The 13,277-nt window shown below is 32.4% G+C and overlaps 1 protein-coding gene across 2 annotated transcripts in view; it reads right to left on the bottom strand.

Moving 5' to 3' along the window:
* Window positions 1-724: 724 nt before the first annotated feature.
* Window positions 725-13,277, bottom strand: part of Cmc1 (C-X9-C motif containing 1) — a 66,407-nt gene continuing 53,854 nt past the window's right edge. For both annotated transcript variants that reach the window (XM_026406021.2, XM_026406011.2), the window contains exons 3-4: window positions 4,746-4,836; window positions 725-1,629 (exon numbers count right to left, since the gene is read on the bottom strand). In XM_026406021.2, the coding sequence (XP_026261806.1) occupies window positions 1,509-1,629; window positions 4,746-4,836 (212 nt within the window). In that variant the 3' untranslated portion in view covers window positions 725-1,508. The remainder of the gene's footprint in view (window positions 1,630-4,745; window positions 4,837-13,277) is intronic.

Below are 13,277 nucleotides of genomic sequence, written 5' to 3'. Positions count from 1 at the left end.
TTCTCCATTTGAGTCACTTAAAAAAAAGAAAAATGACAGTCCTGTGCTTTAGGAAATGTATCAGTATCAGAAGGTGAACAGGGGAATATAGGCTTATTAGCCCCTATTCTGTGTGGACTCCAGATTTTGATATTTGCTTTATTTTTGTCTGTTCTACTAATCTCCCTCCTTTTGATCTGTGGCCTGGGAAAAGTGTAGTTCCTTTGTATTTCAAATAAGAGTAAAATCATTCTTTGAGTGGTTAACTCAAGAGTATGAGTAAAGTGGGAACTTGAACATCCATTGATTGTATTGCATTTAAATTATTAAGTCCTTTTTTTCCCCTAAATCAGCTATTTCATGGGATTGGGACCAAAGTTAAATCTTGTTTTGTAATTAAGTTTCTGGTTTTGATTTTAATGAGGACTATGTGGAAACAGAAAATTTACTTATCTGTAAACTGGTTATAGTGGCTGTGGTGCACAGCTAATAGCTCCTGGGGTTGTGGGTGGGGGGGATGACTTTTTAATATAATATCAGCCTGGGCCCAAATTATGGCATTGGGACAGAAATTTATTACATTACTTTCTGTGTCCACTATTTTACAAGGTATGTTTATTCATCCTAAGGATGAGTTTTTAAAAAGAAAAAGTATTTTCAATAATCAAGTTAACATAATTAACTTGATCAAAAAACAATTTCTTTTTTTTTTTTTTTTGAGAGTGAGTGAGAGAGGAAGAGAGAGAGAATTTTTAATATTTATTTTTTAGTTCTCGGCGGACAAAACATCTTTGTTGGTATGTGGTGCTGAGGATCGAACCCGGGCCGCACGCATGCCAGGCGAGCGCGCTACCGCTGAGCCACATCTCCAGCCCATCAAAAAACAATTTCAGGAAAAAAAATCCATCAAAGAATGTAAGTAAAATACATATATATACTTATCTATGCTTTCAGATAAGCCTTATTACGTAGTACTAACACTACCAATTAGAAAGTGTTTACCACATCTGGAGCACTGTCCCATACGAGATATACACTTGCTATATTCAACAAATTCTCACAATAGCTTTTGAGATTCACTTTCACAGTTACAAATAGTCAATAGGTTGTGAAACTTCAATATTCTGGTTCCTAGCCATTGTGCTACACTGCTTAGTTATTATCAACACCTTTAAAGGTTGTTTCTGCTATCATTTAATACTTTGATCCCTATGATTAGCTTTTTCCCTGTACAATGGAAGAAGGTAAAGTCCATGTGGAACTCTGGAAATCATTAGCACTGTTCATAGAACTATAATTGTGGAAAAGCTTGTGAAAAATTCAGAATGATCAGGAAAACCATATTTCATCCCAGTATTTACTCCTATCCCATATTTAATAAATCAACTTTGAAATAATGATCTTTATTTCTTATAAATTATTATTTTCATAATTAGAATAAAGCAAACACATTCGAGTCCATTATTTCAGATGATTTATATTATAAAATACTTTTGTGAATATGAGATTCCTGTCATTTTAATATCTGTCTACATGCTTGTAGGTAGCTTCTGTAGCCTTTTCTTAGTAGGAATTCCAGTTTTTCTGAATTCTTCCCTTTCCTTCAGGTATTCCATTTTGCATTCTTCATAAAAAGCTGGATCATTGTAGCTACAAGAAGGAAATGAAAATCTCAATTTTAATTATAAGCAGTAAACAATGATATTCAGATATCTAGTACATCAGGTTCAATCTTCAGAAGCAGACTTTTATTTAGAAGTAGACTTTTATATATTGGTCACAAATTCAGTGTGAACATTAAGTTATCAAATTAATGAAAACATATAGACCTAAAGATTCTATTTTTTTTTTAAAGAGAGAGTGAGAGAGGGGGGAGAGAGAGAGAGAGAGAATTTTTAATATGTTTTTTTTTTTTTTAGTTCTCGGCGGACACAACATCTTTGTTGGTATGTGGTGCTGAGGATCGAACCCGGGTAGCACGCATGCCGCTTGAGCCACATCCCCAGCCCTAAAGATTCTATTTTTAACTGTACATATTAATATAAAGATTCTTTTATACAGGGAACTATCACAGATTTGAGCAATGATAAGCACAGCTCCTATCCTCAAAGAACCTATGGTATTACAGGGCAGACAAGTGAAGACTGAACTACAAATAAGTGTAAAAACTGTTGTGACAGATACAACCCAGGATACCACAGAAACATGAGTTAGAAGTCATGAAGAAATGCTTAAGATGAATTATGTAGGACCAACAGAAATCCATATAAATGGCACACAGATGAGGAAAAGCTGGGATGCATGAAGAATGCAAGGTGATTGCTACCACTACAGTGGCTTACACATAGCAGAAAGGGCCTGATACAAGCATGGAATGTTAAAGGCCAAATAATTATGGGCCACTTATACCACACAAAGAAATTAAAATCTATCCTGAAGGCAACAGAACATGATGAACAGAAAATTTTGTGTCTTTGGATGAATCTGACAGCATATTGCAGATAGGCTAAAAGGCGGCAGTAAGGTTAGAATCAGGAGTAATCCAGGCAAGAATGAATGAGGGCCTAGGCCAAATAAGCAGCTGTAAAAATGAAAAGGAAAAATTAGATTTGGTGAGACACAGGAACTCACCAATTAGAGTTAGCAGATAACTCTCTAATTTACAAAGACCCATGATGTGGGTAGAGCAAAAGGGAGTCAGGTTCAGTTTGTTATCTGAAGAAAGCAGAAAAATTTCATTATCTATAAGTGATTTAATCCATGGGTACAAACTGAACTTTCTTAGAATTAAGAATGAGAGTAGAACCCAGGGAAATATGAACTTTAAGCAGTAGGTTAAGGGGAAAAAAGATTGGGAAGTACAAAGAAATATTTGAGAATCAAAAGATCCAAACAATAGAAGTGATTTTTAAGAGAAAGGTCAAGTCCAAGAGCACTATGTGTTTGATTTAACTAGAGTCGTTAGGAATAAGATTTCAGTAGAGTCAGGGCAGAAATCAGATCACAGTATGTCAAGGAATAAATGAAGATGAGGTAGAAATAAAGGAGCACAAACCATTAACATTTCAAGATGTCATTAAGAATAGTGGTTACATTCATGGAATGTCAAATAGTAATTAATAAAGCAGAGAATTTCTTACTCAAAGATGACACAATATTTCTTGAGTATTCTGGATCTAAAGTAAAATTTCTCTTAATAACTTTCCATTCACATCCTGTGTTTCTTTCACTGCTTCTCTCTCTTCTAAACCAACAGAAGCAGTTGCCTCTCTCTACACCCCTTCCCCAGATCCACTAAAACCTATTATTTCCTGTTTTTAGCAGATGTGAAATAAAATTCCCATGATTAATATTGAGGTAACAAAATAAATACCAATCTAATAACAAGTACAGATCAATAAGAGCTAACATTTACTGAGTACCTAGTACACTAGGCACCGGGGTAAATGTGTTCACATAGAGTACTTCACAATCATTCCAGGAGAGGCATCCCTTCTCACAGTGAGGGATCTTGTCCAAGTTTACAAGGCTAGCTAAACTCACTCACTGATTCAGAAGCTGAGCTCAGGCTGCCCTCAGGCTGCCCTCTCTACAGTCTGTGTTCCTGTCTACTCTGCTCTAGAACCAGCCCATTTGGAGGGTGGGATAATATGTCAAGGTAATTATTATGATGACTGAACTAGAGGTAAAAAATTCTTCATCAATATATAAAACAAGTTCAGACACATGAAGTTTAAGTGATTATTTATTAAACATCTCTTAGATGCACCAGCAACAAAACTGGAAGAACAATATATCAGAGAATTAATTCTTTTACAGTAAAGTGCTTAGTACTGTTTTGGGCCCAGATGTAAAGAGCTGCTATTGATATTAACTTGAGAAAAAATGAATATTGAGTATTTCCTCATCTATAAATGTACAGATGAGTTTAGATCATCTCCACAGTCTCATCTATAGCATTCTAAACCTGTAAGTTTGTGTACATGTAATTTGTTATTTTAAAAATATGGGATTCAGATCATTATTATTTTATTTAGTCCCCTAAGAAAGATCAAGCCATACTGATACATACATATAGTTCAGAGGCTTGAAAAACAGAGTATAAAAGTAAATAAGAGCTTGCCAAAATTAAGATCTCACAACTATCAACAGTACTTTCTAATATATTCTGCAATATTATCTGTCAGTAATGTGGATAATAAAACAGAGATAAAACAGAAAGCACATGCATGCATATTTTCACTTCAGGTCTAAAGGAACTACAATGAGATATTGGTGAATATAACATTAAAATGCTATTTAAAAATTGATTAACTTCAAAAAAATCTAAATTTTGTGTTTTTCATGTGATTTATTGTAATTCTAAAAGTTAAAATTATATAAATCACAATATAAAGATATTCTAAATTCAGTTTCTTTCTGTTAGATGAAATAAACAAAAAAATCAGTCTATACCGTATTCTATAAATCAACCTGTTGACAAAAAGAGATTTGTTAGGTGTTACGCTAAGTCATATATTTTTGTTTGCTGACATATTTTTAATCAGACACAATGTTGACAGACAACTTGAAAAAATCATTTAACAAATATGCAAGTTTTTTTTTCTTTTAGAATAAATTTTCAACATGCTGCAATTTTAGATTCAGCCAAAAAGGTGAAGAATTTGGTTAGGGGAGGTACAGAATGTATTACCTGTAATGAGTTAAGTAACACACTCTTACACACACACACACACACACACACACACACTGAAGTAACTACTTACTAAGCAGTTAGACATTCTTTCAATGCAGAATTTTCTTTCTGGCATTTTACTACCATGAGGATGCCAGAGTCCTTGCAACATTTTGTAAAATCTGAAATTTAAAAATTGGAAACAGAAATATAATTTGTAATTATATCAATAAAATTTTAATAGTTCTAAATTATTAACAACATAAACTGTGCCTTGCACATAGTACGTGTTCAACAAATGACATGCACACTAATAAAAGGCAGAATAAGTTGAGTATTGTTCACTTTGTAGAAATAAATGATATTTGAGATAAGGGAGACAAGGACATCTGAGGTAAAGGTGAGAAAGAATGTAGATTCTCAGAAGCATTTCTAGTAGGGAAAGGGCATATTCTAAGGGAATTAAATGCTTAAGGAGTCAAAGGGAATTGTTTCTAGACACTGATGTCCAGGCTTAGTATATCTCCTCAGTACATGACAGAGGTGGTGGATCCCAACCTGTTGGCATCAAAGGATCCCCTTTCTTTTAAATAAGCTAGTGATGGTATCGTAACTTCTAATATTTCATTCTCAAGTCAACTCTTGATTCCCCAGAAATTTCAAATGGTTTTCTGTTAGATTCCCATTCCAGTATCTTACCTTTTAAATTGCACTAACACCTTTGGTATCTGTCTTTTCAGGACTATCAACTTAAGTTTGGCACCATATTCTACCCACAGCTGAGCCACTTGCTACTCTTGTCTTGTAGTTAGGTCAGAATCAATCCCACTATCCTTTCCACATTACAGTGTGCTTTTGCTTGCAGCCACCTTCCTGGACTATTCTGGCCCTTTCTTCTGACACTGGCTGATCTAATTCTAGGCTGTGCTACCTCTAATCTGCTTGCTATCAAGTAATCAGCCATTTCTATTTCAGATTGTAAAACACGACATTAGTCTCACAAAGAAGCTGTAGACCAAAAAGAAAAAAAATTCCTTAATATCTTTTATAACTTTATATGATCAAGATTTCCTTAATTCTTGAGTTATGCATTATCCTCCAGTTACTGAGAAACATAAATTACTTAAGATTTTCAAAACACAGACAGGAAACTTTAGAAATCTCCATGAGCTACATACCTATAATAAGTAACAAAAATACTTTTAAATCATAAACAACCAAAAATGATTGAGATTTGTGAAGTGTGTAAAAAACTCATTAGAAGGACTTTACCAGAACAAAAGCATTATAGCATAGATGTGTACCCACAGCAACCTAACTACACTCTGCAAAAAAAAAAATATGAAATAGGAACAAGGTCAAAGGATGCAAGAAATGATTTGAATTCAAATAATTTAATGTGCATGATAACATGTGTGATATGTACTATTCCCCTTCACAGTCACACAGAATTAGCTCCCATTGCTTTTCTTGTTCATATAATGTTAGCAATCCCACCATTTAATTTCATTCCCAAGCCAGCCTGTTAGACTTAACTTCATTGAATATCTTCTTTCCCAACTATAAATGCTCCTGTGCAGATAAGCCAGGCATACAGGCCACAACAATCCAAGGGAAATTCCTTCATGTCCTTCAACTACAAACTTACTACAACTCCAAAGGCAAAGCAGACCTGCAGCCAATTTACTTTGGTGGAAACACTAAGGAGCAGTCACATGACTATCAAAAAGTCCATTAACTTTCACTCTGGAATCCCTCTCTTTTCCTACATGTTAATTTTTCTACTTCCAATGCCACATCAAAATGTTAAGATTATCTCCCAAATAAAAGCATGTGCAATACTCAAAGGAAATGTATACACAAAGTTAATCCAGAATTGACTAAGTTGGCTAAACCCTTCTTTAAGAGAACTGCCATGTTTAGTAGTGGTGATAAACAAGGAGGATTCCTTTGTACCACCTTACCCTTACTGTCATCTTGTTATACCTACTTAGGAGACAGATAATAGCATCGTGAATGCTGCCTAAAGAAAATATTCTAAAGACAGCAGAATGAATCAGACATAACTTTCCTTTGCTCATATATGAATACAAGACCAATATAACTCCACATTATGTATAACGACAAGAAAGGGATCCTAATTGGACCCGGTTGTACTCTGTGCATGTACAGTATAAATAAATTCTACTGTCATCTAAAAACAACAAAGAAAAAGAAATATCTTAGCTGACCAAACTTCAGTCCTTTTCTGGAAAGCAAACAAAATGACTGTATCAAAAGTCTACCTTTTTAGTCATAAATAAGAATGCTGAAACTTGAGACCAGTATGTTAAGTGAAATAAGCCAAATTCAGAAGGTCAAAAGTCACATGTTTTCTTTCACATGTGGAAGCTAGAAAGGAAAAAGGAAAAGGAAGTTTTGGGCGGGGGTCAGTCTCATGAAAACTGAAGGGAGATTAGTAGAGGAAAGAGACAAGGAAGAGGGAGAGGAGAAGGGAAAGGGGAAGTAATGGAGAATGATATTGGCTAAATTATATTGTTATATTGTGTGTATACATGAAAATGTAACAATTCCCACCATTACATACAATTATAATGCACCAATAAAACTGTGGGGAAAAAGATGTTTTCCCTAATATTAATAAAAATGCCATTGTTAGGGAACTGATGGAAGATAGTATTTATGTGTTCTGATCACACTAAAGGCATAGCCTATATATTTTCACACTTGTCCAAATCTCTTCTGGAGTAATCGTGACTGACCCGAAGCCTCAAGCTGTTTATAAGGTTTTTGTCATTTGTTTAGCAACCAGATTTTTAATGAGGATTCTTCTTTCATCCTACATTAGCATATATTCGTATAATAATGATGTTGCTAATACTGCAAACTGATTTCTAAAATGGTATTCTGAAACAATTCTTACAATTAAATTGCTTACATCTTTCAATTTTATGTTAACTGTTAAAGAAAATGTACAATTGACTCTACCAAAAATTTATTTAGTTGCCATTAAACACTATGAAAATAAAATTTCATTCAATTAAATATAAGGCAGTGAAAATAAGTATCAGTAAAGAGTAACAGTAGCAATGTGGAGAAAGTGTTAAGTTATTCTAAGGCTTAAAGGAATGTGTACTCAAGATCTTTTCTCTATAAAATATCAAGAACGTGAAATTCTGTGTTTTTCTTTTGTACAACCTTCATTTCTCTCAAAGAAACTATTTAATACTATATAATAAAGCATTTTTAAAACCATTCTTTGGATATAATAAAATTTGGATTAAAAACATCTAGGAAAACAGTGAAAGTTTAGTCTATTATAACAGGTAAAAATAATCGTTCATATTGCAATTAGATACTAGTAAAATAAAATTTCCAGTTTACTATTTGAAAAAAATTTATAATGATGTAAAAATTATGTTAAAAACTATGTAAAAGCAATACCAAAATAATGAATTAAAATTGTTTTAAGTACATCTGAATATTTTTAATATTTTTAAAAAATATTTATTCTTAAGTTTTAGGTGGGCACAATACCTTTATTTTACATTTATGTGGTGCTAAGGATCGAACCCAGTGCCTTGTGCATACTAGGTGATCACTCTACCACTGAGCCACAACTCCAGTCCCTAGTTTTTAATATTTAAACATATTATAATATTTAATTATAAGCTTCATTAATTAAGCCAAGGATAAGTACTTACTAAGCAACAACTCTGCGTGAAACAAGAAATATTAGACAGCCACTTCATCTTTTACATTTTTCTCTGCACTTAGTGAGTTTCACACAACATATTATTTTGCAAATATAGTTATCCAGTTAGATATAAAGCATTCACTGAGAAATGAGTTTCAAAAGATCCCAAGTTTTTAAAAAATCCCCATTATTTCATGTCTCTGACTAGAACCACTGTTTATAGATATCTCCCTTGTGATTTTTTAAAATGAACTTTTTTCACAACTATCTTTAGATATAGCACTTATCTGTAACTTATCAGTAGCTTTCTTTCCTTAACCAGTATTTCTTAAATGCTTATTTTTTCCCATATTACAAAAGGCAAAGATTTATCTGGATTTAATGCAGAAATTTTGCACACAAGTCATACACAGTATTTCCAAGACTACACCAACATCACAGTGGCTTTTGTCTTTAAATTAGGAATGTCAAATTAAGTGAAACATATTTAGAAGGTTCTGCTTATTAAAGCTCATGGCAAGGTAAATTTCCAAATCATCTAAATTCATAACATATCCTCTACAAATGAAAATCTTGAAAACTTGGACTGGAACCACCATTTGACCCAGTTATCCCACTCCTTGGCTTATACCTAAAGGACTTAAAAATCAACATTCTCCAGTGACACAACTACAATAATGTTTATAGCAACTCAATTCACAACAGCCAAGCTATTGAACCAATCCAGGTGCCCTTAAGCAGATGAATGGATAAAGAAAATGTGACACATATATACACACACAGTGGAATATTACCCAGACATAAAGGAGAATGAAATTATGGCATTTGCTGGTAAATGGATGGAACTGGAGAATATCATGCCAGTCCCAAAAATCCAAAGGCCGAATATTCTCTCTGATATATGGATACTAACCCATAACAAAAGAATTGAGAGAGGAAAAGTATAGAAATTCATTGGATTAGACAAGGGGGAATGACAGGAAGAGAGTGGTGAAAGGAATAGGAAAGACAGTTGAATGAATCGGACATAACTTTCCAACGCTCATATATGGAATACATGACCAGTATGATTCTACATCATGTTCAACCACAAGAATTGGATCAAAATTGTAACGGGATGCACCCCATGTATGTATAATATGTCAAGATACACCATAATGTCATTTATATCTAAAAATAACAAATAAAAAAAAAGAAAATCTTAAGTACAAAACTCTCCCTATATGAAACTGGATAAGAATAAAGTATTTTACTTTATTATGTATTTATAAATGTTTAAATTATTTTAAATATTTAAATAATTTTATTTATTATATACTTATTTATTTATTGGTGCTAGGGATTGAAAACCCAGGAGCAATCTATTATTGAACACAGGGGCACTCTTAACACAGAAGTTCTAAATTTATATATGGTAGTTTATAAAACTATAAAACAATAAAAAGTTTCAGTCTTTTATTTTTTTATTCTGATATAGGGTCTCCCTAAATTGCCAAGGCTAGTCTCAAACTTGTGAACCTCCTGCCTCAGCCTCCCCAAACACTGGGATTTTAGGCATGCACCACCACACTTAGCTAGAAAACTACTTTAAACATAATGTATGAAAGATCTTTTGATCAGTATTGAATCAGAAATAGCTTTAAAAATATAAGACTAAAAATGATACAATTTGGGCAGAATCTGGGTGCCAACATTTAGTAAAATTTCCTTTCAAAGGTATATGTAATCTTAAATTTGTAATATAAATTTAAATCCAAAATTGAATTTTCTCAAGAAAGGTTATCTTTTTATGTGAAGATTTCTGTAGTGAGAAGTCTAATGTCAGTCCCTGGAGACAATGCCTAAGTGCTGTCTCAGTACTGGAGGTTGTAAAGCACAAAGTGCCTGAAGACAACAGACTTCTTCATTGCATTGATAGCTTTAAAAACATTTCGGTTTTTGAATATAAATATGATACTGCAGATGAGAAAGTGTCAAATCATGATATTACCTTAATGTTTAAGAATAGATCCATTTGGAAGTATTATATCAGCATTTTCTTTACTTTCCAAAGTAGAGCACAAAAGAAAAAAAATCACCTACATTCCTGTCTTCCCAATGCAACAAAAGCTAACACAGTGTTATAGTAGCAATATGAAACAAATACATTTCCATAATGGAAAAAATGACCAGAATATGTTTCACAATTATTAAATGAGCTAGAAGAATATGAAGACACTAAAACAGTACTCTGGACTTAAATGATACTAAAATTGCACGTAAGCACATAATCACAGACTTTGAATCTTCAACTAACAATATCCTTAATGAGTTTTCTCAAAATCAGGAACTGAAAAGTGAGTCATATAATTTTAAGGACAAAAGGAAGTATAGTATGCTCATCCCATTAATCATTCAACAGAAGTGACTTTTTATACAGCATTATATAACTAAAAACAGTACTATCCCATTACGTTTGATGGATATATGCAGTATTCATCCATCTTTTATGTTTTCTGTGTGCTAAAATGCACTTGATCAAAATGTTGAAGGCAGGTGTATAAACAAAGGTGATTAGAAGTATATAGGATTTATAGCACTTATAAGTCTAAAAATGAAAATGTGTTAAAATTATGGGGTAAAAAAGATAGACACCACTTCAGCAAAATTGAGCCATAAATGTTTTTCGAAAATATCACATTTCAAAGATGCAAGTACCAGAAAAACAGGCTTAAGGATAAACTAGAATCCATTAAAGATACATTTTAAATCTGAAATTACAAAATAGATATAGTCCAAGTTCATGAGAAGCAGCCAGTTGGATTCAAAGGACACTGACCAATTTAAGTATAATTCGTTCTAAACAAGAAAAATAGGGAATAAAATTTGGGGCTTATTATGATTAAATCCTTATTAAAATTTCTAAAGACAGTATAGCTTTATTATTTTATGAGTTATCTGTGAGTAATTTTGAAATATAAAACTAAATAAATGGTGTCCACCAGATGGCTATTTTTTCTGGGATAGTTAAGGAAAGCTTCGTCACCAATGCCAAATGCTAAGATGTTTTTCTAAAATGAGAAGAGAAAGGCATCCATCAGCTTTTATGATAAAACTTGTAAACATCATATTGGTATCCAGAAATATCTCTGAGGGCTTGGGATGTAGCTCAGTAATACAGCATTTGCCTAGCATGCACGAGTACTGCAACAGAACAAAATAAAATACAAATCAGAAATATCTGTGATTCACATAATACCAAGGAAGAGATTGGCATTAACAAAAGTCCTTACTTCTTATGTCTGACACATTAAACACAGCTTGCATTTTCATTTCTAGTATGGTTATTCTCTTTAATCAAGTGGTCATTAAATACAAAATGTAGTTCCTAACTTCAGTGTATTTGTTTATAATATGTTGGCAGACACACATGAAGGAATTCAATACTATCAAGTAGTTGTGTCTGTGACATGTCAATTGGGTTAGCAATCCTCTAGAACTATACTGTGCAACATCACACCAGTCACACATGGCTAGTGAACACCTGAAATATGGATAATTTGAATTGTACTATATTGCTTATAATGCTAAGTATAAAATATATAGTGGGTTTTGAAAACTTATGATAAAAAGAGGAAAGTAAAATGTTTAATTAATAATTTTATAACAATTACTGTTGAAAAGATATTACTTTGGATATGTTACCAGATTAAATAATATGCTGACATTAATTTTACCTTTTAAAATTAATTTCTTAAAGTGTGATTACTATATATTTAAAATTATATATTTGGCTTGCATTATATTGTCCCAGAAAAATTTCTGTGATAATGGAAATGTTCTTTGCACTTTCCAATAATGTAGCCACTAGACACATGTGGCTTCTAAGTACCTGAAATATGACTAATGCAATTGAAAAAATTGAACTTTTCATTTTAATAATTGATTTTAATTAAATTTAAATAATTATATGAGTCTAGTGGCTACCATATTAGACAACACAGCTGTAGACTTTTCTTTTTTAATATTTTTTAGTTGTCAATGGACCTTTATTTATTTATTTATATGCAGTGCTGAGATTGAATCCAGTGCCTTGGACATGCTAGGCAGGCACACTACCAGAGCTATAGACATTTTTAGTACCCTACACTTAAGGTGAGATATAAACAAGCAGCTGGTGACGATATGGCTCTTACTTGACTCCATCATCGTTTTAGGCTTTCGCTTTCCTTTATTTTCTTTAGTTTTCCTTAAAGCATATTTTTTTATCCATTGATCATTTTTTAAGTCTATTAAAATACCTAATCAAAATAAAATGCTTAAAGAAATAAAACCTAAAGTGCTACAAATAATCATTCAGGAAAACTTTTCCTGTGTGGTATTCAACAAACAGCTGAATAAATAGATAAGTGAACTAAATGAATGACTGTTCAATTTATAATTCTGATTTCCTACCAGACTTGAGTTAACTTACCCTTATATTTTAAAATATGATTTTATTTAATAATCTCTCCCATTACTCTTATCTAATTTCTTTGACATAGATCTAAATTTTTGACAATGCTGTTTATCATCATCATTTCTTCAGTTCAGCTCAGGTTGTTTTCAGAATTTATCCAAAAACAAAATTCAGAACAAACAAGCAAAAATCTGTAACACAAAGCTTCAGGGTTTCATGGAAATTAAATGTGAGGGGGATAGCTGGACTCATTATTTCAATTTATTAGAATATAAATTTAATAAGATTAAAATGTTATTCCTACAAGGAGTACTTAGTATGTAGTACTTGGAACATAGACAATTTCTGTTCAGGAAAGTCAAAGATCAAAGAAGCATTAGTAATTCTCAATAGGGTCTTAAGTAATTTTTAATTTATTTCTCCACTAGAAACAATCATCTTAATTCAGGTGGCCTTTTTCTTGTTTTTCCCATTTTTCCATGTAACTT

Source organism: Urocitellus parryii, chromosome 3 (assembly GCF_045843805.1).
Source record: "Urocitellus parryii isolate mUroPar1 chromosome 3, mUroPar1.hap1, whole genome shotgun sequence".
Lineage (NCBI taxonomy): Eukaryota > Metazoa > Chordata > Mammalia > Rodentia > Sciuridae > Urocitellus > Urocitellus parryii.
Note: the sequence above shows the minus strand (reverse complement) of the source record. Positions and strands in the feature narration are given on the sequence as shown.